At 40.9% G+C, this 25,447-nt stretch overlaps 2 protein-coding genes across 3 annotated transcripts in view; one reads left to right on the top strand and one right to left on the bottom strand.

Moving 5' to 3' along the window:
* Nucleotides 1-238: 238 nt before the first annotated feature.
* On the bottom strand, nucleotides 239-7,296 carry sgca (sarcoglycan, alpha). Its single transcript, XM_008301534.1, has 11 exons — nucleotides 7,236-7,296; nucleotides 6,864-6,992; nucleotides 6,616-6,767; nucleotides 5,338-5,404; nucleotides 5,065-5,263; nucleotides 4,817-4,985; nucleotides 3,157-3,365; nucleotides 2,933-2,959; nucleotides 1,547-1,726; nucleotides 493-519; nucleotides 239-392 (listed from the first exon to the last, which is right to left on the bottom strand). The coding sequence occupies exons 1-11, from the start codon at nucleotides 7,270-7,272 to the stop codon at nucleotides 386-388; spliced, it is 1,203 nt and encodes a 400-aa protein (XP_008299756.1). The 5' UTR covers nucleotides 7,273-7,296; the 3' UTR covers nucleotides 239-385.
* Nucleotides 7,297-12,667: 5,371 nt separating this feature from the next.
* Nucleotides 12,668-25,447, top strand: part of ppp1r9bb (protein phosphatase 1, regulatory subunit 9Bb) — a 31,609-nt gene continuing 18,829 nt past the window's right edge. The window contains exons 1-2 of one of the 2 annotated variants that reach the window (XM_008301536.1): nucleotides 12,668-12,763; nucleotides 13,048-14,460. In XM_008301536.1, the coding sequence (XP_008299758.1) occupies nucleotides 13,153-14,460 (1,308 nt within the window). In that variant the 5' untranslated portion in view covers nucleotides 12,668-12,763; nucleotides 13,048-13,152. Of the gene's footprint in view, nucleotides 14,461-25,447 lie in introns of both variants that reach the window. The other variant, XM_008301535.1, reaches the window with a different exon arrangement.

Below are 25,447 nucleotides of genomic sequence, written 5' to 3'. Positions count from 1 at the left end.
CACAGAAGGAATGCTCTGGATTTTGTTTCCCAACACTTGAAGAAGGGATCTTTTCACAGCCACAGAAGAAATGATTACAGCAAGAACAACCTGCTTCAGTGTTCACGGAGGAACCTGATTGTCGCTTTAAGGCCTGAATTGTGAACATACTATATGCTTGAGAGACACAACAGTGTAGAATATAATGATGTTTGTATTCGGAGCAAGACAAACAAGAAAATCTGAAACGATCAATCAGTAACAATTTGAGCTATTGCACACTGTTCATTTATTTTAAAGGAACACAAAGGAGAAAAAACATTCCACTGCAAATATAGAAGCATAAACTGTGGCAGCAAATGAATAAAACTCAGCATATTAAACACATTTTCATCTACCGTTGTTCTCACTTCCTGTGAATACAAACAACACCAGGATCAATCAATTAGTCATCAATAACTCTGACCAGAATGAATGTTCAGCGTTGTGTGAGGACACTGTGTACGGGTTTACCTGGGCAGTGTGTCGCTGTACGGGTCACTGTTAAACACGAGAGTAAAAAAAATCTAGATTAGAATTTAATTATATTTTAGGACTGCCAGGGGAAAAAAAGCTAAATCACACATCAGTAGCAAGAATATTAGAAATATCATTAACAGCAGATTTATCAGAAACTAAAAGTAATTGTCTTCTCTCATGATACATAAAAGTTTCCACTAATTTTCAAGCACATTCATCAACATTTAACCTGTTCCCAGCATCTAAAATGTGACTATTTGATGCTTTTAATGTTCATATATGATGATAATGGAACATTTTTTGGTAGCAGACAAAAACAGATAAATTAACATTTGTGAATAATCTAATTTGGATTTGAAGAAACTGTAATGTATTTGACATTTTATATCCCAAATTATTAACTTCAGCAAATAACAACAAGCAACAAATTAAAGAATAATAATGATAATAAGTGTTGGTTGTAGCTGCTAAGCTTTGTAGAGAGGAGTTTATTTATGATGCACATCATTAATAAGCTTTAAATGTAATCTTCAGGTGTTGATTCAACTTCATTTTGCAGGTTTTTTGTGCTGTTGAATTATATTGTTTTATTCTGAGACGTGTGCGAATAACTCCTGTATTTTGTCTACTGTCACTGATATAAATAAAAACTATTAGAAACACTTAAAGTATGACGCTAAATGCAGTTCAACACCTGAAGTACAGCCTTTAAAATGACCATAAAGGTGATCTGACATCACTCTTTCTCTGATATACTGATTAATATTTGCTTATCAGAGATGTACTGTTATTGGGATTTCTGTAGCAAGGAATGGAAACTAAAAAAATGACAAAGCTTTTTTTAAAAACAGTGTCACAGTTTATCATTTGGAAGGAAAAAATGTAATTCAGAAATGTATTTGAACTGCAAAAGATCCTAATTAGCCCAAATATGGTCACTTTTCTTTAAATTGATAACTTTAAAGGATTATTCTGATGACATAATATACATAAAAACTTGGGTAATTGTTCTAACCTAACATGCCGGTAGCTGAGTGTGTTTACTCACTGCTGGGCCATGATGAGGGGGATGCTGGGGCTGTCCGACTGCAGCGGTGAGGCTCTCTCTCCAGTCCGGCAGTTGAACATGGGCAGCGTGGACAGAGGCGGTTGGGCGCCTCGGTTTCCTGCCATGTTCCTCAGTTCATCGGTGTTCCCGTGAATGGTGTGGTGGTGGTACAGCTGGATCCTGCAGAACACAGGACATCAGTGTTTTCCTACCACTAAATTCATTGTACTGACAAAGTGAGAGTTTACTGGTGCACTTTTACTTAAGTGATATGTTTTACTTTTGTGTTTCTGCTGCACGATATTCAGGGAAACATCAGACTTTTTACACCACTACATATATCTGACAGTTATAGTTACTAGTTAGCGTTCTTATTAAGGTTTTTACATTGAAATAAAGTGTAAATAGATTATAAAGTACTATAAAGTCTAAGCTAATGTTTTCCTTTTTTTTGACTCGTGATCCTTTAAATAAAAAGATTCATAAAGCTTTTTACGATTCATTGTAAATAAAAGATGTTTATAAAATACAGCTATATTTACTAGCTATTTTTCTTATTAAGATTTTACATTAGAGTAAAATCTAGTCAGTTTTTAAAATACTATAAAGATTAAGCTAAAGTTTTCCATTTTTTTTGGATTTGCGATCCTTTAATTATTTTTTTAAAATAGATTTTATGAATTATTGTGCATAAAGGTTATAGTTTCAGAAAGATTTTCCATCTAAATGTGTTTGCTTTTAATCTAAATAAATGTTTGATATCACAAAAAGTAATTTTTTTCTTCATTTAGATCATATAATAAGGAAGTCCTGCTATTTTTTTCTTTTTCAGTGAATAAACTTTTTTTAATTACAGTGTCAGCCTCCTTGTGTACGACTATAATCATTGTATTGAGAGGACACCATTGCTGCATCCTGGGCTAAGTTATGAACAAAAATAATGGTGATTAGTTAAAAAAAATTATGCTATTTATGTTAGAGGGGTTATTTTTTCCCCCTTTAAACATATTGATAGAGAGGTGCAGTCAGGCTGTATGTGAGGCTTAAAACAGCACAAAAGTATAAGCATCAAAATCTAAAAGTATCAACAGTAAAAGTACTTAATATATTTATGTGTGAAAACGTAAACATCACTTTAATTTTGCACATGATAAAGACGTATCTAAGTTTTACTACCTTTATATGCTGCTGATTAGAATAATTTCTAACATTGCAAAATCATTTTCTGATTAATTTTTGGATTGATAATCTCAATTTGCAATTTGCTAAACCTGTCAGAAGTAAATTCGATTCCAAAAGTGGAATGTTTGCTTCTTGAATTACATCTCAACACTCATTAATGCAAAAATGTTTTGTCCAAATCAGTGAACAGCTTGATGCACTCACTGGTTTGATCTTGCATTCCTTTTAGCACTGTGAAAACAAAGAGAGGAATGTGTCAGAGATCAGTCGGATCGATCAAATCTTGCATTTGAGAATTATTTAAAAGAGTCAGTTCAGCCACATAATCAATTGCGTGGAGGTGGCGATAAAATTAAAATTTGGCGAACTGGTCCTTTATCTCAGTGACATTGACTTTTTCATTTACTACATCTAAAATAGACACATACACTCCCTCTCGTCTGCAGAACATGATGTAGGCCAGCAGCGCACACAGGAGGATGGCGAGGATCAGCGGCACGATCACTGTCACCATGTAATCCGGGAAGAAGTCTCTGCTGGGGGGGGACTCCGGAGGGTCGAAGTCAATCCCAGCCTCCAAAATCCCAGAGCCCACGGTGGGAGCAGGTGGCTCCGGCTCCAGCTTTGTCAGGTCGAACTGCAGGGGAAACCAGAGTGTTTCTTCTGTTTATAGAAGCTGTGAGGCACAAAGCCACAGATGACAGGATTGTTCATGTGTCTCAGTGCATTTAAGGGAACAGTTTGATCTCCCAGAAACAGCTGCAGCTAATGGTTATTTCTATGATTTCCTGGTTGAATGTAACCCCAGAGCTGCAGTGGTTGAAAGATGATTAATCAGCAACTATTTTGATGATCAATTATGTCATTTTTTTTTCAAGCTAAACTTATATTCAAGTAAATGGAATATCTCTGGGTTTCATATTATTTTTCAGACAAGTAAGACCTTTAGGTGTTTTGTGCTGTTTCATAAGCAAACTGAGGAAATAACTGGCGGTTTGATCAATAAAAAATCGTTACAGCTGTAATCGATTTCCAACCTAGTGAGAGAAATCCCTCCAGTGGGTCACAAGATAATCACCGGTGGTTGTGAGGTAATCAGTTAATTGACTGACTGTTCTAATAATAAATTAAGCAGTTCTTTAAAAAGAAAAAGAAAAAAAGAAAGAAATTCTAAATTCTCTAATTGCAAATATTTTCCAGTTTCTTTCCTCCTCTATGACCGCTGAATATCTTTGGGTCGTGGACACAACAAGACATTTGTCACCATTTTTTGACATTTGACATCCATCCATCCACTATCTATACACCGCTTAATCCTCATTAGGGTCGCGGGGGGGCTGGAGTCTATCCCAGCTGACTTAGGGTGAAGGCAGGGGACACCATAGACAGGTCACCAGTCTATCACAGGGCTACACTTAGAGACAGACAACCAAGCACACTCACATTCACACCTACGGACAATTTAGAATCACCAATTAACCTCAACATGTTTTTGGACTGTGTGGGAGGAAGCTGGAGAACCTGGAGAGAACCCATGCTGCACGGGGAGAACATGCAAACTCCACGCAGAAAGATTCCGGTGCCCCCACCGGGATGCTAACCGGCAACCTTCTTGCTGCGAGGCAACAGTGACGTTTGATATCCACAGAGCAATTTGTCAGATTAATTAGCAATGAAAGTAAATGTTTGTTGTGACGCTCTTGTGGGATAATTCACAGTATAAGACACAACCACACGTCAAATTAAAGGAAAAACAAAAAACAGAACCACCAGAGGGAAACAAGAGTTCAAGTTTTTCACCCATTTAAAGCTCGGCAGGTCAGAATCCATCTGTTTGTCGAACATGTGGCTAGGAACCAGAGATGCCATTGCTTCATGATAAGGAGTCAAAAGGCAAAACATCTGGGGACCACCACTTGATGCAATATCAAAATTAAATAAAAAGTTAAATTGTTGCCACTTGATAGACAAAATAACAGAAATAAGTTAAAATGTGCAGCTATAGAAGAAAGAAAACCACTAAAATCTCCATTCAAATGACTTATTGTTGGAATAAAGTGTGATTTTTTCCCCCCTTTCTGTCCTCACCAGCTCCGTCTTGCACCAGGAGATACAGTTGCTGGGAATGTTGCAGTAGTTGCAGCCTCCAGGAACCTTGACTTTGGCTCCTGTGGTGCACTGCCTCTGGTGCTCCGGTGTCAGGACTCTCTGAAGACACTCTGAGAAATACTTCTCCGACCCGACCTTCACATACACACTGACACAAATCAGACTTTAGTAAACATAGAGTCATTCCAGAACTTATAGTAACATGTGTACTGGATCTCTCTGTTTACCCTTCAAAGTGTCCAGCGAGAGGAAGAGGAACTCTGCCCCCGCGGTCGAGGGCGTTGGAGATGTTGACTATTTCCAAGGCCTCGGTGCCCCACAGCTTCTGGAGATCCTGCTTTATCTCATCCTGGACAGAAGAGGGCAGCACCTTTTCAATCTCCCGCAGCTTGATGAAGAACTCAGCCTGGTAGGGCAGCATGTTCTCTGTGAGGGACATCAGGGATAAACTCATTCACTGCAAGTCCGACACTGTGCATCATCATTGAAACTACACGTACCTGCGGTGACTTTGATCACGAGGATGTGTCTGGCTGTTTCGTAGCTGCGTTTGTTGACGGCATAGATCTGTGAGAATAAGCATTTGGGAAAAATACCATCATGATTCCAAGTGTTTATATATGTTTAAACAGTCCAGCCTGAGATATTATTACATTTTTAGTTTGTGCATTAAAATTGCAGATTTCCTACATTTCCCAGAATGCCTTAATCCTCAAGAGTCTGTCAATTTACCAGCAAATACACTGACCTTGTTTTGCTCAGTAACGTAAAGTATCATACACTGTAAAACCTAAAATATATTCTCGAAGAAACTTTGAAAGCAATGATTATGCCTGCAATTATTATTGTCTTTGTTTTAAACTTGGGCTGCAACAAGCAATTTTTTAAACTGTCGATTGATCTGTTTGGATTATTTTCTCAGTTATTTATTTAATTCATTAAGGTAAAGGTGAAAACTATTAATCAGTTTTTCCCAAAGCCCAAGATGATAGCTTCAAATGTGTTTTGTCCACAACACAAAGATATTAAACTTACTGTCATAGAGGAGGAAAGAAATGAGAAAAAAATCATGTTTAAAAAGCTGGAATTTTGTTTCTTTAAAAAAAAATTACTCATTCATTATTTAAATAGTTGCAGATTAGTTTAGTTGACAATAACTCAATTAGTTATTGTGGCCTTATTTGAGGCATACATTGAATAATAATGGTGCAGAAATGATTCAAAAAATCAATTTATTGCATTTTCTACTGAATTTTTTAGGTATAAAAAGCATATTTATGCCATTTCTTTTTTGACTATGACTAATAATATGTATTTTTTTTATATACACCTGACATATTTTTATGCATTATAGGTTCCTGGCAGCTTCATACTTTATTAATTAATGAAGTGAGGTCATGCCTATAGTGTAAAAAGGTGCTTAACTAATCCACAGAAAGCAGTTTGTTATAATGGGGAGTGTTTTGAATCAGTGCTACATCTGTAATCTGTGGCTACACCCAAAATCTAACATGTTTTCCAGCTCTAATACCTTCTGTTCAATGGGAACCAAAGTGACACATAAGAAATTTGTACCTCTTCTTCTTGAAAGACGTTTCAGTTCCTGAATTTTTAATGTCGGGTTCAAAATAGCAGCTCCAGAAAGAAGCCCAAAGCTATTGTCTCCGGGGCTTTGATAACAAATCCTGACATTTACCACAGATGCTTCAGATAGCAGGTTTTTCTGCACTAGAATGTTATCTACATGAACAGAAAAGTGTGCTAAAATAGGGCCAGACCTCAATTATGCTTTTTCCCGGAGATGTTGGCGTGCCGTACAGAAAGCCGTTGTCAAAGGGGTGTCTTTGGGTGAAGCGCAGCCACTCTGGGAGGTCTGGGAAGTTCTGCCTGTTGCACTTAAAAATCATGGGGTCATCGTACAAACGTCCGGCTTCAACATACAAAAAGAGGGGCGGAGAAGTGGACTCAATTAGAAAATCTCTATGTGCTTTTCTTTTTAGAGTAATGGAGGTGAATCAGGGCTTACCGTAGAGTTTTGACAAAGGCTCAAAGTCATTCTGGAACGTCTCTCTCATCAGCTCGTATGTAAATAGCTTCCCCACAGGAATGCTGAATTTGATCTCTGCATTGGCCCCAAACAAAGTGGCGGCACAAACTGTGTAAAAGTGCAAAAAAAAACAACACACATTTACTGGTGAACAGCAGAAAACAAAAACCTTCAACTTGACTTTAAATATGACAACACACCGGTCCTACTGTAAACAGTTCCGCCTGCAGTCCTTGAAAGCAGACAAAAAGTCCAAGCAGCAAATAACACAGACTGATACTACAACAGGAGGAAGGCCAGCCAGTGTTGTTGCATTGCAGAAAGTGGAATAATTTGAGGATTAAAACTTGCCTGTCAGAAGGAAGACCCAGCTCCCGCAGCCTGCCATCTTGGTTTGGCCTGTGATTGACAGAACCAAGTGGAGAGGGGCTTGGTCACAGCGACAGACCCGCCAGAGCTATTTTTGACCTCACTCACCTAATAACATCCGGACTGGTGTCTGTGAGTCTGGGAGGGTGTAATAAACCTAAAGCTGTATTATTCCCTCTCTTGATGTAAAAATCAGATTCTTCAGGCATGAAATTTTCCAGGTCTGAATAAACTTCAATCAAGTACTTTAGTATCATTTTGAGGTACTTGTGTGGTTCCGTTTTGACTTGATGACGCTTCTGCTCCTCTACATATTAGTATAAATATTGTACCTTTGACTCTGCTAAGATCAGAACACTCCCAGGAGGAACTGGAAGTGAGTTATTTTGATCTGATGAGACCAAAATTGATTGTTTTGGCCATTAGATTAGACGCTAAGTATGGCAGCATTATTACAGATATACCATCCCCACTGTGAAGCATGGGGGTGGCAACATCATTATGTGGGGATGCTTCTTGTAGGAAGACTTGTAAAGGTAAATGGTGAAATAAATGCAGCAAAGTCTGGGGAAATCTTGAAAGACAACCTGATGCAAGAGAACTACATATATTTGTTTTCCATCAAGAAAATATATAAAGCAGTACAACGATGGTTTAACGACAACAAGGTGATTGTTCTGTAGTGGCCCAGTCAGAGCCCAGATCTCAATCAAACTGAGAATTTGTGGCCTTATCTACTAAATACTGACTTGATGGAGGTGAATACTTAATGCGTACACTTATTTTATATTTATATTATCATTATATTTAATAATTGACATTACTCTGTAAAAGTCTGCTTTCAGTTTGACACGAGAGAGTCCTTCTTTGTAAATTCTTGTGAAAAAGCTAAATTATATTGACCATGATTCAATGTTGGGCTGCAGGGTGGCGCAGTTGGTTAGAACTGTTGCCTCGCAGAAAGAAGGTTGCTGGTTCGTGTCCCGGTGGGGGCACCGGAATCTTTCTGCGTGGTGTTTGCATGTTCTCCCCGTGTAGCGTGGGTTCTCTCCGGGTTCTCTGACTTCCTCCCACACAGTCCAAAAACATGTTGAGGTTAATTAGTGATTCTAAATTGTCCGTAGGTGTGAATGTGAGTGTGCTTGGTTGTCTGTCTCTAAGTGTAGCCCTGTGACAGACTGGTGACCTGTCCAGGGTGTCCCCTGCCTTCACCCTAAGTCGGCTGTGATAGACTCCAGCCCCCCTATGACCCCTAGTGAGGATTAAGCGGTGTATAGATGATGGATGGATGGATGATTCAATGTTGAAAAGCAAAAAGAAGAGAAAACTTTTTCCTATACAAAGACCACCAATTTTAATGTGTAAGTGGCCATTCTTCTTACAATATATAATCACCTTTTAATTCTGTCATACTGATGTAAAACCTTTTAAAGAGTACTTGATTAAATTATACGTTGACTCTTTTACACCATTAATAAAAACATGTAATGGGATTCTTTTACTTGAAAACAGCAATTTCAGACCTACATCCTTTATATATAACAATCAATCAAGTAATACAAACACATTTCTGCAGCAATGATAATTATTACTTTTTTAGTGTCATATCAAATCAACTGAAATCCACTTTATTCAGCTAAATACCACAAATTTGCCTCAAGAGTCTTTGTGATCTGTTCACTCTCTGTGCTTACACCCATGATTCAGAACTCAAGATTGATGGGGAAAAACAACCCCAAAAACCTTCGACCTCATACGCCGCTGAGGGTAGATCCATCCTTTCAGAAGGAATACACATACAGCTGATGTTGTGTGTGCACAACAGACCAACACAGTGAAATTACAGCCTGAACAACCAAAATGACAAAATTATAGGTCGTAAACCGAGTGGACGGTGACACAGTCAGACAGTTTTTAATAGGAATGGGAGACTATTACTCACACTGTCGTGGCACACAAACTGGTGTCTTGTTTTTGGGGCTTTTTTGTGGTCAAATAGTCGATTATTGTTTGCTTACACGAGTGCCATGTGAAGTGCATTGTGAGGGCTTATGTATATATAATGTGCTTTTATTGGGGGTTAAACTAAATTTAACCTTTCTTGCAAGGTATGCTTTTGAAAATGCAGATTTTAAAATTAACATTACAGTTAAGATAGAACTCCAGTTCTACGTGCATAGTTCTTTAACAGGCCTCACTATTGATTGTGTATTGTGGCCAGATCACAGTCTGAGGTGACCTTTGCTAACATCTATCATGTATTAATAAATAACGGCAGATGCACAGCAAAGTTGACTTTATTTTGCTGATTTCTAGCTTATTTTCCTCCTTATTTTCTCCTTTAAAATCCTATTATTGCATCTGCTTTTAATACTGTCATGTTTTTCCTTTATATTTTGTCTCAAAATACATTTTTACCATAAAAAATATGCACAAAATATCACAAATAAATGACTAAATGAGCAATTCCCTATAAGAAATTTGCACTTTCTGTTCAATTTTACTGATTTCTAGGTTATGTTCCTCTTTATTGTCTCATTTAAAATTATTATTACTGCATCTGCTTTTAATACTGTCATGTTTTTCCTTTATATTTTGCCTCAAAATACATTTTTACCATAAAGAATATACACCAGATATCACAAATAAATGACTAAATGAGCAATTCCCTATAAGAAATCTGCACTTACTGTTCAATTTTACAGATTTCTAGGTTATGTTCCTCTTTATTGTCTCATTTAAAATGATTATTGCTGCATCTGCTTTTAATACTGACGTTTTTCCCTTCATATTTTGTCTCAAAAATACATTTATACCATAAAGAATATACACCAGGTATCACAAATAAATGACTAAATGAACAATTCCCTGCAAGAAATTTGCACTTGAGTAAATTCCGGGTGAAGTGTCTTGTGCTTGTACCAGTCAGGTGGCAGAAATAAATGTTTAATTAAACTCTATATCTGGAAGGAATGCTTTTGCTCTTCTTTATTATGAGAAAATACCTCATGTAGAGAAAAGAAACTATTATTTAAACTGTTCTGACTCAAGGACAGGACATTTCTTTGCTGATGAGCAGCAGTGAGACATTTTCATGAGAATACAAGCTAGATGGCGCTGCAGCCTCACTGGAAACTGATGTACATCCTGTCTGACAGCCGCTCAGGCTTCTCAGGTAATATTCCTCCACTTGTGCCCTTCAAAGCAGACCTTCAACTGCTTTAAAATCAAACAGGTAATCTGGTGAAAAAGCAGGTGACAGTTTAAAAACATAAAAAATGATGATCCCATGTGGTTGTTTTCTTTCTGTGTGTGATCCAGCTGCTGTGGTAAACTGTCGGCCTTGGAGATAAAGCCGTGTGGGCAGACTATTGAAGGGGGAACTGCTTTGTCTACCTCCACTGATAATATTTCATGTTTCTATGAGCGCAGATGCAGAATGCAGGAAGCAACAATGTGGCTGCAAATAACGGATGTGTTGGAGAAGGAGGTTTGACGTGAGACAGCGTCCACTGGGTCCTAAAGCCGGTTGGACTCTTGACAGAAGCGCCAGAGGTGCACAGGCTGCCATCAGGATGTAAGTGATCGTCCAAGTTCAACTCAGTTTTTGGTGCTACTGCAGTGGTTTCCCAAACTTTTCTTTCCGATGATGCCTTCACAGCCCTGTTAGATTAAAATACCACTAATCTCCACTTGTTTTCATAATCAGTTAATCAATTTGAGTATTTTTTTTTAAAAAGGAAATTAAGTGGAATTATTCTGATTCCCGGTACTACATTTAAAATATAATCTTTTTTTTTGTTGTTGTATTTTTAAGATTCAGGATAAGCTTTATTTGTTACATACATGGTACAATGTGCAGTGAAATGTGTTTTGTGCCAGCATCCAGTTTTAATAAAAAGAAAAATAGAAGAAAAAAAAATCCAATTAAAATATTTAAAATTAAATTAAAATTTCCAAATAAAATATTTAAAATATTTAATTAATTTCTGAAGTATAAAGCTGTCTGGAAATCTGTAATGCATTTAACAAAAAAATAACAGGTGCCTACAAAAAAAGTACAAATATTTAGTCATGACCACACAAAATGTGGTTTAAATATACTGTTTAATAGAGCTGCAATGATTAATCGATTAGCTGTCAGCTATTAAATGACTCGCCAGCTATTTTGATAATCAGTTTGTGTAACTTTTTTTTTTAGCAAAAAATCTCTGATTACAGCTTCATAGATTTAAATATTTTCTGATTTTGTTTTTCATCTAGGACAGTAAAAAAAGAAACAAAAAAAAGTTGAGTAAAATGTAAAAATTCTGGAATTATTTCACCATTTTCATCAACCAAACAACTCATCCATTAATTGGCTTGAGTCATTTTTTGAGAAATTACGTACAAATCCTCCGATTCCAGCTTCCTAAATGTGAATCTTTTCTGATTTTGTTCCTTGTCTTTGACAATGAACTGAATATCTTTCGGTTGTAGAGAAAATACAACATTTAAGGACGTTATTTTGGACTTTGGAAAACGCTGTCATTTTTCTGACATTTTATAGGCAAAACAACTCATCAGTTAATGAAGAAAATAATCAACAGACAATGAAAATAACTTAGAGTTGCAGCTTTAATAATTATTAAGGCAACAACCCTTTAAATTTATTAAATCTGGCTGTATAAGAGTCATGAAAAAGAAATAAAGCAATGCATGATAACTTAAAGGCTGCACAGGGTACTTTAATGGATGTGTATTTGGTTTATCCAGTTGAATTAAATTGCTGCAACACTTATTTTTTTTAAAATTATATTTCTCAAAGTAAAGAAAGAATGAATGAATGAATGAATGAATGAATGAATGAATGAATGAATCAACCAATCCTATCATCACCACTACCTAAAGTGTCCCTTAATGCAAATATAGTCAAACTACGATCAGAATCAGCTTTAATGGCCAAGTCTGTTCACAACATACAAGGAATTTGGTGTCAGCTGTTGGTATCGCCCTAGGAATGAGCAAGAAGAATAATAGAAATAGGAAAATAAAATGAAAAAATAAAATAAAATAAAATAAAAATTCAGTAAAATAACTATAGAAAGAAAAAAATAATTAAAAAATAAAACAACATAAGATAGCAAATATATACAAGAATTTACACATCTGCGCAGAAACAAAATATATGTACAGTGGTGCAAAATAGCAGTGCAAGATGACATTAATGATAAAATTGGCCCACCTAAAGACATATTTGTTGATGATTCCACTATCTCCTGCAAGAACACTATTCTGGGTTGATGACTGAGGACTGTGAAGGCCACTAACAATAGTACTGAACGCACAGATCTCTTGTCTGCTGAGCACAGTAAATGACATGTGAGTGAGTGCGTCCGGGCGCTAGGACCCAGCAGCCTCTCCTCCATGCAGCAGCAGCAGTCTGCCGCTGCGAGAGGACCAGAAATCTGCAGCTCCCAGAATGAAGAGATCAAAATGATGCTGCTGCTGCCCGCAAAAAGGGATTAAACGTAAGCAATCTGTCGTCAGCTGCCGCTAAATCCGCGGCTCATTACTCCTCTGTTTTTTTCTGTGCAAACATTTCCAATGACTAATGCAATTATCGGGCGCAGGGTTTCGCTTCGTATTGTTGCAACTGCAGGCGAGCTAATGACAGATGCATCGTGCTCACTTTCTTCGTTGCACTAGACGAGAATTGCAGCGGATGCAGGCGGCAGGCCTTTAATGCGATCTGTTGTTTTTGTTTCTCTCCATCTGCCGGGTCTCGTCTCGGGCGCCACCTCGAATAACACAGATTTGGAGTTGAGGTGAAGAAAAAAAAAAAGACAGAAGAAAAAAAAAAAAAAACCCCGGAGAGGACATGCCGTCGCTGAGCATCCGTTGCGACGCTTGACTGACCATGATGAAGACCGAATCCACATCCAAGAGCACCGGCTCTGGCTCCACGCTCCGGAGCCCATCCCCGCACAGGAACGCGTACGAGGCGGGGATGCAGGCCCTGAAGCCCGTCAAAGACAATGCCGCCAACGGGGACGTGCAGGAGGGCCCTCGGGGGCGCAGGTACGGCTCCAACGTGCACCGTATCAAGAACATGTTCCAGCAGATGCAGACCACGGCCCCGGCGGACGCGGAGGGGGAGGAGGCGGCCAGGAACGCCGACAAATCCGTGCGCCTCTCCCTCCCCAGAGCCGGCAGCCTCAACGAGAACGTGGACCACAGCGCGCTCCTGAAGCTCGGGTCCACCGTGTCTGAGCGCGTCAGCAAGTTCGACACCAAGCCGGAGAATGGCCACCAGCGGGCCTCGTCGCCCAGCTACTCCAAACTGCAGGAGACGCGCCGCATCTTCGAGCAGCAGCAGGAGAAGCAGCATCAGGAGAAGCTGGCCACCACCAGGGTGCTGCTGAAGACCGACAAGGCCTCGGGCTTCCAGGACGGCAGGCTGGACGTGGTGGCGCGTTTCAACGGCAGCACCGAGTCCCTGGACAGCCTGGACACCAGCGAGGCGGTGTCCCCCACTGTCAGCCAGCTCAGTGCGGTGTTTGAACGGGCTGCAGAGCTCCGGAACAACCTCCACCGCCTCTCCTCCACGCCTCCACTCCCCTCCAGAGGGGTCAGCGCCAAAGTGGGGGTGTTGAACTCCAAGATCATCACGAAGAGGGTCAGTGCCTTTGCATCGGGCAACCAGGAGGACGGGATCGGCAATCAGAAGAGCCAGGAGGGGTCTCAGAGGGGCGCCAGGGGAAGGGTGACCCCCCCATCTGAGGGCATCAACGGGGGTCAAAGCGTTGGCTCGACTACTGAACTCTCGGCGGGGGACCCGAACGAGCAGAGAGAAAAGACTGTTTCGGATGCAGGGGTGGAGGCTCGAGCCGAGGTCAAGCCTGAGGTCAAGAAGCCCGACATCTACATCTCGGTGGAGAACGGGGAAGATGCCGAGAAGCAAATCTCCCCTCAGAGAGAAGGGGACAAGGAGGAGGACGAGGACGACAGGACTCTGAGGGACGACCAGTCGGGCCGGGACTCTGTGGATATCAGTACCTACAGCGCGGTGGGCGAGGACTTCGGCGGGAGCCAGAAGGACGAGGACGAAGACGAGGAGGACGACCGGTACGAACCCGAGTCCAGCTGCGTGGAGATCTCCGGGCTGCCGGCCGAGGAGGACCCTCCGCCGTCGAGGAAGATCCGCTTCAGCACCGAGCCCATCAAGGTGAGGAGATGAGAACACGACGCCCCGGTTCTGTTTCTTTCCCCCCCCATCCTGTGTGTTCGGAGGCTTGTTGACCTTAGCCAAGCACTGCTGTCAGCTTTTTCCCCTCAGTGTCAGACTGATGCTGACATTTTAATTTTACTGTTCCAACACGGGGCTTTGCACACTACCAACACACAGCATTCCTCCTGTGCAGCTCACATGGGCCCCTGAAAGAGCCACCAGTGTAGATACTTATCTGAAAACTGCTAGTGGCAGCTGCTTCTGTAAATAATTGCTTTGCCTGGATAATCATCCCTGTTTTTTTTTTTGTTTTTTTTAGAGTAGTGGATGGAATAAAAATAATGAAAGGTCAGCGGACAGTTTAAAGAGATCTGGGTGAGGAATGGAGTGTTTTTGTGAGAGGAAGTGAGAAAAAAAAAAAGAAAGAGACTGTGATCTACTCTTGGATCTGTGAGATGAGAGAATAGGACAGACGAGGAGGAGGAGGAGGAGGAAGAAGAGTTGATTTAAAGTGTCTCTGTGTGTCTGGGGGTGGTGTAATGATCCGGAGAAGCTCAGTCTTTGCTGCTCTGCTTCTTTTTTTTGTTGTTGCCTTGAGGTCTGAGGCGAACACAGACTCTGCCACTGTACATCACACACATTTCCCATTTGGGTGACTAAGCACTCCTGTCCCACATCATGACTGGTCAAGTCAGAAGTTGCTCTTGTTTGTCTTCTCGTGGCTGCACATCATCCGGCTGCGTTTAGTTACTGCAGCTTGACTTTCCAATATTTTACCCCCCAGAAAAGTTGATATATTCTGGTTTCTTTGCTCCTTTATGACAGGAAACTGGACAAACAAGACGTTTAAGAATGTCATCTTGAGCTTTGGGAAACACTGGTCATTTCAAAACATAAGTACACATTTAAGGCAATCCTTTACCATAAACACTACAGCTCCGGCGATTAATCGACTGCTTTGCAACGAAACACCAACTACTTTGATATTTGATTAATAGGCTCAAGTAAGCTTTTAAGAAAACTCTGATTCCAGCTTCTTAAACTTTAATATTTTCTGGTTTCATTCCTCCTCTGTGACAGTAAACTGAATGTCAACGTTTCATCAACTTTCAGACCAAACAACTGATTGATTAATCGAGAAACATCTTGATCTTCGGACGTTTTAAGCTGAATAACATCCGATTTAACATAATCCTTTAACATAAACGCCAGAGCTGCAACGATTAATCAACTATTAGATTAATCGCCAACTATTTTGATATTCAATGAACGAGTAGTTTCTAAAGAAAACGAGTACAAATCCTCTGATCCAGCTTCCTAAATTAAAATATTTTCTGGTTTCTTTACTCCTCTATGACAGTCAGCTGAATATATTTGGACAAACCGAGATGTTTAAGGATGCCATCTATGGCTTTAGGGCAGGGGTGTCGAATCCTGGTCCTCGAGGGCCGCAATCCTGCAAGTTTTAGACGTTTCCTTCTTCCAACACACCTGATTCAAATGATCAGGATCGTTACCAGGCTTCTGCAGAGCTTGATGATGAGCTGATCATTTGAATCAGGTGTGTTGGAAGAGGGAACATCTAAAACATGCAGGATTGTGGCCCTCGAGGACCAGGATTCGACACCCCTGCTTTAGGGAAACCCTGATCGCCATTTTTTATTGTTTTCTGTCATCTTATGGACCTAATCTATCAAAAAACATCTTAGTATTCCAGTAAAAAAAGCAGATAGGGTCATATTTAGCGCTACACTTTGGCACAAACATCAGAGCTGCAGCGATTAATCGATCACTTGTCAACTATCACATAAATCACCAACTATTTAGAACTTTAATTCATTAGTTCAAGCAGCGTTTTAAGAAAATAAAATAGAAATCCTTTGATTCCAACTTCTTAAATTTGAATATTTTCTGGTTTCTAGGGCAGTAAACTGAATATATTTGAGTTGTGGACAAAACAAGCAATTGAGGACGCCGTCGGGAGCTTTTGGGGAACACTGAATGACATTTGTCATCGTTTTCTGACATTTTGTGGAGCAAACAACCAACTGATTAATGGAGAAAATAATCAACAGACAACGAAATGACATTCTGTTGCAGCTTTAATGAACACTTGTTGCAATGACTTTCCAAATTTTGGCTACAAAAGACAAAAAGGTATGAACTATTGTGAGATCATCTAAAGCAATAGTTTGATTGTTATGTTTGAGAAATGCGCTTGTTTTCATTCTTTCAGAGAACTTCAGCTTTCATATTTTTATGATGTATATGAAGCTACAGTCTTAATTTAATCCAAGCTAAACATCCTGATGAGCGACTCCATCCCTTAAATGCACATCTAGTTTAACTAAGATGACGTTATTGTTAAAATTATTTACTAAAAAATGATATTTAAAGCACCTGTAAGCATATTTGTGACCAAACAATAAAAACTAAAGACACTTCAGCTGCTAAGTTACTATCTACTAGCATTTTTCTCTCATTCCTATATTGCTGATGCCACTTCAAACCGGAGAGGAAAACAGCCAAAGCAGAAATTTCTCATGTAAAATCAATAATGTTGTGGCTTTGGCAGATTAAAGTGTGTTGATGTGGATTCCAGTTGCTCATAGTAAGAGAAACAGAGCAAGAAAACGGGTTTTCAGGACCGTAAACAATACGTAAGACAATATGAAATTTCATACCGTAAACATGGCAGAAAATTAAAAGCACCCTGGGAAGTTTTGGACCTCCACAGCTGCTGTGTGGAGCAACACTTTGTACGTTGCAATATTCAGCATCTCCAACGGTGTCCAATAAACCGATGCACCGAGACATGTAGCAGGTTCAATGCAGAGAAGATTGCTAAACAATACAGCTGCAGATGACAGATATATTCATTGTCAATCGATCTGTCAGTCATTTGAGTAATCGAGTAGTTGTTTGGTGAAAAATGGTGATTGGCGCTCAAGAAGACATCTTGATTTGTCCACAATATATTCAGTTTACTGTCAGAGAATAGGAAATATACCAGACAATATTCAAATTTAACAAGCTGCAATCACAGACGTTTCACTTTCTTTTCATAAACAATGACTCAAGTCAGTTATTAAAGTACTTGGCAATTAATTTAACAGTTGACAAGCAATCGATTTGGACGTAAACAGTCAAAAGTGCAGTTTTGCAATCATTTTTAGACTGAAAAACACTGAGTTTAAACAATACCTTTAAAAAACATACAAAAAAACTCAATATTTTGAATTTGAGTCATGAAAAATTAAGCCCATTAAAAATGTATGTGCAGCACTGATTACACTCGTGTTAATATGTCTAAATATTGAAGTCTAATATACTGAGCAAATCCCACGAATTATATATAAATCATGTGCCTCTCATGCAATTGTAATGGGAATTATAAAAAAAAAAGAAAGAGGAAACACATTATTTTATCCTCATGAGATCAAAGGTGGATCCAGGGAGAAAGCTTTATGAACGGTGTAATAAAAAGTCATCACTCATCTGCTGTGATAAAAAGGCGAATTTTGTTTTGACCCCGAAGCCGTCGCTGGAGAATAAACCCCCTGCTGAGGCCTTTCACACTGTATCACTGTGAGCCTTTGTTATGGAGATTGATGCAGGGGTGGATGAGAGTAAAAAGACCAGAGGAGGAGGAGGGTGGCGAGGTCAAATGGGAGGGGCGTTATTATGTAGCTCAAATGTCATGTGACTGTACAGCTCTTAAGTCTCACTGTCACTTTGGTTTCAAACAGTAGAAGAGCCCAGTTTTAGTGCATATTTATTTTTTTCCCCCCTCTCCTCCTTCAGTGGCCACAATTAAGTCTTGTTGTGGTGAAGGCGTTTGGACGTCATGTCTGTCTTTGTCCCCGTTTTACACTGAACTGTCTGTCTGTCTGTCCTCGCAAAAAAAAAAAAAAAAAAAATCGCAGTTCAGCTCCGGGTAGAGTTCACACTGGAGTCTTTGTTTTTTTGGCTCCTCCTGACACTCTTCCTCCTTCTTCTCTCTGTCTCTTCCCCACCCCTCACCCCTTTTTTTTTTTTTTTTCTGCTTCTTTGTCACCAGTCTGCTACTGTTAGTAAAAATAGCAGCATTGTTATCGTCACAGACTCGCCTCGCCTCCTTGTCGAACACAGGAAGCTGCCTCTCATATCTTATTTATTCGGTTTCGCTTGTTTGTTTTGGCTTTCGTTCTGTATCACTCATGATGTAGCCTCCTGGCATGTTGTGATTTTTAATTATTTATCCCATTGTGCAGGGAGAGCTTTTTTTTTTTTTTAAGATAATCTCCGCTTGGATTTGCTGCGTCCCCCCCCCTCCACCACCACCACCGCCACCCTTCCAAAACCAGAAGTAATCAGATTTATTTTTCATGCAGCAGAATCACCTTGCTCACTCATCACCTACTCTTACACTTTTTTTTTTTGCTCACCCCTCACCGCCATCACACACTCCTCCTCGTGGGTTTCTGCTGCCTACGCAACTCTGAACAGCAGCCCTGCCAGCCTGCTCCAAGAACACCTATGATTTTCTTTCACACCGTATCATTAACACAAACACTGACTGCAGTTATATTATAATAAACCGAGGGGTGTTGAATTTTGACAAACATAGAACCCGACAGTTTTTGAGGTTGCGCAGCACCCCCCTAAACGCAACCTTTTGTGGTGGTTTTTTTGCTCAGGTCAGCCGGTGAGGAATTGCCCAGGGGAAGAGGCAATACATCACCATATGTTCAGGCATCCTCAAACTGTCTGTTACTTAGACTCGGCGGGCTTTGCGGTGTTTCATACCGAGCATTACTCACAGCCAGGAGGGGTGGGAAGACCAGACAGATTACCAACAAGGTCACGCTGCCCCACTTCGCAGTCCCTGCACTTGTGGTGGGCAAGTGTTTTATGTGATGTTCCCACTCGCTCAGGTGGACGAGCCACGTTATGCAACGTCTCGCTCATGATGTCTGGGTGCCGTTTCGTCCTTTCCGACCTGCCACCATGCTGCCAAAAAACCCCCCAAAAAACACAAAAAAAAACTAGTTGAGGTGATCTGTGAGCTTCCAACTGCAATGTATGGAGCAGATTTATGTTCACCTTCTGTGGGTCCTACTAGTGATACTGATGTTAATGTTGATGGTAGTTGATGTTTTTTTTTTTTAGAGAATTAGAGAAATGCAAAGAACAAACGCAACACTCTCTTCGGTCTTGATTATACTTCTTTTCTGGCATTATGGATTCAGACTTGGGATTATACTATATTTAAATCGACTTAGAAAACTCTGTCCTGTGCATGCGCAGTGGAACAGTGTCAATGTATGTATATACTACTGCCAAGCATGCACCACTGCCCTAGTTGCATAATTGCTACATGCAATGTCTGCACGGACACAAATTTTGGGTTGCATGGGGATGTCTGCGAAGGGGTTCACGTGAAGAAATGATGAAAATGACATCACATGGACTGTTATGTACTGTCAGAATTCATAATACTGGTCTTAAACTTAGGTTATACAACCTTGTGGACGCGTTTACAGACAGATGCAGTAACCGCAGGTGCGTAGTTGGTACACTACTTTTAGTCTACTCGTAAAACTTCATTCCAGACACAGGCAGTAGATCTGAGTCTATGTATTCACCGCTAGTCTTACTGCGTAGTCGCTCTGTCTGCGTGGACACAAATTTTGGCTTGCATGGGTCTGCATGTGGACTTTGGGAGATGATGAAATTTATGTCATGTAGTGATGCAAAAAATATAACACTGGCTTTAAACTTTGATCATACTACCTTAGGGATGGATGTACGGACAGTTACGGACACCACAGATGCGTATTTGTTGCTACTTTTCAGTTCACTTGGAAAAGTCCATTCCACACATGCGTCCGTTAGACAACTTGGCGTCTGTGTCATCTGCGCATGCAAACTACCTTCGACTATGTGCACTGCTGACCTTGTTGTGTCATTGCTGCAGGCACTGTCTGTATGGACACAAATTTTGAGTTGCGTGGGGCTGCGTCTGCGTGGACTTTTGCAGATTTGAGCAGATGACAAAATGTATCTTCCAGGCCCTTGCATACTTGCAGACATGGGAAGTATAACATTAGCCTTAAGCTTTGCTATGTTGCACACATGGGCAGTTGTGGACATCACATAGTTGTTGGTATACCACTTTTTAGTCTGCTTGGATGCCACTCAAAGGACTCTGTTGTCTACATACACATATTGCGTGCATGTATATTTCTACTGAGCATGTGCAAAACCGCCCTTGTACACACAGACTTATGCAGATGATGAACTTCCCACAGACCCTTGCATACTAACTCTGGCCTAATAACTACAACTACACATATGTGAGTGTCATTAAAACTTTCATGTGGCTTTCAAGGCTTGGGCACGCCATCTGAGACAACAACCGCCATTCCTGCTGCAACATATTTATTTGGTTTTATATAGGCACTGTAGTTTTGCAGCAAACATTACTCAAACTTGCATAAATTGTGCATGTGCTGGTGACAATTTTCAACTGCGAATCAATAAGGAACATGACCGCCAGTGTTGCGGTGCCGCTCATTTATCTGTTGTTAAAAGCTCTTGGATTACAGCAGAGGTCTTTGGCACAGAAGAATAAACTGTATTAGACTTGTTGTTGACAGTAAGAAAAATACAGAACATCCCAGCCTCCCTTTTTTTAAAATGACAGCAACTCAAAAGGTAAAGAGAAAGACGTGGGTGGGAGGCTGTAGATAAAAAGAACCATGGCAAAAATAAAAGGGATTCACAGTAGATCTGTGTAAATGTGATTATGTGCAAAGCAATACGACATGCAAACCTATAGGAAATATAACTAATTAAGTAAATAAGTATCACAGAAGGAGATGCATATGAAAATGTAAAAGGTGTGCACGCTGTATGCAATAATATTCTATATTATGGACATCGAAAACATCAGAGTATCATCCCGTTTACTGTCGTGCTGTTCAGCCCTGCGTGGCTGACCTTATTCTTATGCTGCCGTGTCTCTCCACAGGGTCAGCGCTAAGCCTAAACATGACTGCTGACCAAAGACTGCCCTGCCAAAATATGCAGGATTTGGTGCCATGCGACTGTTACTATGACAAACCCGCCATATCCATTTTATTGGCTCGGAAAAGACCGGTCCAGCGTCATGGCAGCCGGAGCCACATCCTTTTTTTTTTTTTTAAATGTCTGCGCGTCGCACATCTGGAATCTGGATTAACCCCCAATTTTAGGAGGATTTAGAAGCAATTACCTGCCGCTTGTTTAACCTGTGGCGGTGGGGAAAGCAATTAGTGGCGGTGTCATTAAACTGTTAAAAAAGTGCCACATATGCTCAAATTTGACAGCTTGATTAAGCGTCATACGTGAGGAATGCTGGATTAATCGCAGCGAGGCTCCCAAAAACTAGGAGCAAGCCGTTTTCTCAACTTGATGGCATTTAAGGTAGAGTGGCAGCGAATGTGGCGTGCCAGCTGAAATTGTGACAAGAATAGCGCGGAAATGATGGAAAGTTTGGTTGGTGCAGGAGAGAGTGGAAAACATCACTATTTCTGTTGTGAGAAAACCAACGGCACCGCCTCTGCGCTCGTCCCATTGGCTGAATCCGTAGTTAGATCTGTTTTTTTGGGAGCGAGGAGAGGAAGCAGCGCAGCAGCGGGCGATGAGGGGGTCACAGAGTTGCAAGTTAACACCGCAGCGTTAAACCCAATCACAACGTAGCCCGAGGGGCGGCGGAGATGGCAGCGGAGCAGAGGCCTCCGTAGCTGCTCTATCATTTAACCATCTTTTCCCTTTCCTCTGGCATGAAGACATTGTAAAATGGTAGCTGTCACTTAGTGGCTGCTTTTAATACCCCTTCGCAGTCCCCAAGTGCGTGCTCTTTATAGACACAAACACAATCTGTTTAGCCGGCGAGTGGCTGGAGCTAGCGGCCCACAGAGCTTTTGTAGGACATCCCAGGCGGCTGCAGCAGAGGGGAGGGAGGAAGGGAGTTTCCTGGCCATCTGTTAGCTCCTCTGACCTACTATCTGCCACAACTGGAACAGCGTCCGTCTCCAGCCCCGCCCACCTCCTCCTCCTCCTCTCAACCACACTGCCTTTTTAATCCCAATGTTTACCTTCCAAAGATAGCCACATCACTGTTGGAGGAGTTCGTCTGCTAGGTGAGATCGGGGTCAGAGGTCATGCAGGATCCCAATTAGTTCGTCTGGCCTGTGAGGGATCTATAAGGAGGGAGGAAATCTCCCGACTGCAAGCGAGAGTTTTAAATCAGTGATGGCATGGATCTGTCCCGGCACCTGCCCCGACAGCATCGTGCGGCCATTTATCTGTTTCCTGTTAAACGCTCTCTTGTTTGATCTTCTGCAGCGTCGTGGGCGTAAAAAAAAAACGAGGGCACCGCAAGCCACCAGCTGTGGCCTCTTGATCTTTAAACTCAAGGAGTGCCACGTGAGAATGTCACATGGCGGGCTTTGGAGTGCGCTGTTGCTGTTTTCCGCCGCGTAACTTAGTATGCAAACAGTGTATTTTGTGAGTCTGTAATCCACGCTGCGTTAATCCGTCTAAATACAAAGGTAACCTAAATCAAAAGCCATTAGGCTGCAGTGCTGCTCCCATGCTATCTGTCATCTGCAGCGGGGGGTTTGGCTTACAGTGGAAACAGCCGTTGGTATAATGGTATCAGCCCCTCTGCAACTAATTATTATTTCATTACATGTGTTTTCTTCTTTTTTTGTTGGTCCCTTTTTTTGATTATTTTGTCCATAAAATATAAAAACAAAATAGGCCCGTAATTTACCCACATTAAAGCCATCAAAAGAAAGATGATCAATTTACAGTGACATAAAACAGAAATAAATTCCTTTACATATGAGGAGCTGGAACCATTAAATGCATCTGTGAATATGACAATAGGAGAAGTTGAGTGTTTTAGGAAATCTGCTTATTTGCTTTGATGTTGGCTTCGATGCTCTCAAAGCTGCAGCCATGAGATGGTTTGCTCAGCATAAAGACTGGAAACACCCAGCCTAGCTCTGTCCCAAAGGTAACACAGTTTTGGAGCGCTATATTTTGTTTGTATGAGTCATGCAAAAAAACCAAAGTGTGAAAACTACATGTGTTTTTGTGCTGAATGCGGGAGCCAGACTGTTTTGTGGACAGGAACTTCTTAGTGATGACAAGACTCCAGGAGAAATCATTATTTTTTTTTAAAGGAGTATGTGTTAATTTGTCAGCTTTAGAGATGTTGGATGGTACATTGTGTTGAATCATACTTGCTGCTTCCATCACTTACTAGTCTTTATGCTAAGCTAAGGTAACATTTTTGACAATTATACCTTCAGACTGGATTGATGCTTTTTTGCCTTTATTAAAAAAGGACATTCGAGAGAGAGAGACAGGAAAGTGGGAGAGAAGGATGGGGGGGAGGACTTGCAGGAAAGGGCCAGGACTAAAACCCATGGCTGCTGTGTCGGCGACTATAACCCCTGTATATGGGTTGCCAGGTAACCAGCTGAGCTATCGTGGTGCCCAATACTAGACTTTTAAGGCGATACTGATACTGATGTACATGTTAGTAATATAGAGAAAGGGGTCATATTTTATGAACTCTCTGGTGATGTATTTCACCAACTAGTTAGAAATTGATTATGACGACACCACTTGACTCGGCACCGCTGTGTGCTCAGCTGTCCTCTGCTACATGTGCTTCAGACGGGGCTGGGAGGATTGTAAACATCAGAGTGGGTGCTACTCTGCTGGACAAACTATTTCTAAATTATAGCAACCATCTTTTTCTGCATTGTGTTTTTTACCAAAAAGAAAAAAAATTATATTGGACAACATATATGCAGATGCTGATAGTTCTGTGACAGGCCAGTACCGGCCCAACTGATAGATAGCGGTCAGACTCTACTTCATACGGTGCAATTGACGTGCATATACACAAACGAGCTGCATATATATATGAATGTTGCATAAACGGAAATGTGCTGCAAAAAGAAAACGCTGCATATACAGATGCCCTGCTTACATGAAAACATAAGTAAAAAGAAACCGCTGGCCTCTAGGGGCAGTAGTGAGCTTTTCACCTGAGAGGCAGACAACAGTGAGCGAGACAAGTAACGTTAGTTGAGGGAAAAGCTGTATGAAAAGGTTTCTATTCTCTCGTCTCCATGGATAAACATAAATAACAGAAAAGAGAAGGTAGTAAAACACCCCTTCAGCATCCTTATAATCACAGTGACTGGAAAGTTAAAGACGTAAAACTGCCCCTAGAGGCCTGTGGCACTTCCATTGTGTGACTGGATATGCATTGTTTTCCTTTTGCAGTGTGTTTCTGTTTTTGCAACGTATTCATGTACAGTCGTGGCTCGATAATCCGACCCTTAACAGTCCAAAAGCCTTGCTATCTGACAGGTTTTTAGGAAAAACAAACGGAACCCGTTGAAAACAGCCTTAACATACCGACAGCCTTGGATTCCAACATGACATTTTATGTCACAAATGAGGATAACGGCGTATTATCTGATTTAACAATCCGACAGATGGGCTACGTTCAGAGTGCAGGACTTTATGCTCAATTCAGATTTTTTTGTGAAATCTGATTCTTTTTCGATTAAATGCGACTTGTATGTGATCTGCTGTGCGAACTTCATACGACCCGAAAGTGTCCCGCATGCGCAGAAGAGGACACAACGATGTCACACGCCGCGAACATTGCTCAGTGTTTATGGACGTAAACACAGATGGTGGCAGGGGTGGTGGCATCAGTGGAAACAGAAGTGTGACCGCTATCCTAAACTAGCATCAGCAGCCAGGTACTGCCTGTGTGTTCCGGCCACTTCCACCTCGTTGGAGCCATAGACTGTATAAAAGATTGACGTAGCAACCGGCCCTGAAAAATGAAGCCAACCCAGAAGTGTCAAAAACCTGCAGTATCACTACGTCCGCTAGCTGCTGGCTCCAAAAAGCCCTGGCT

The sequence above is a fragment of the Stegastes partitus genome, unplaced genomic scaffold, assembly GCF_000690725.1.
Source record: "Stegastes partitus isolate 25-593 unplaced genomic scaffold, Stegastes_partitus-1.0.2 Scaffold1684, whole genome shotgun sequence".
In the NCBI taxonomy this organism is placed as follows: domain Eukaryota; kingdom Metazoa; phylum Chordata; class Actinopteri; family Pomacentridae; genus Stegastes; species Stegastes partitus.
Note: the sequence above shows the minus strand (reverse complement) of the source record. Positions and strands in the feature narration are given on the sequence as shown.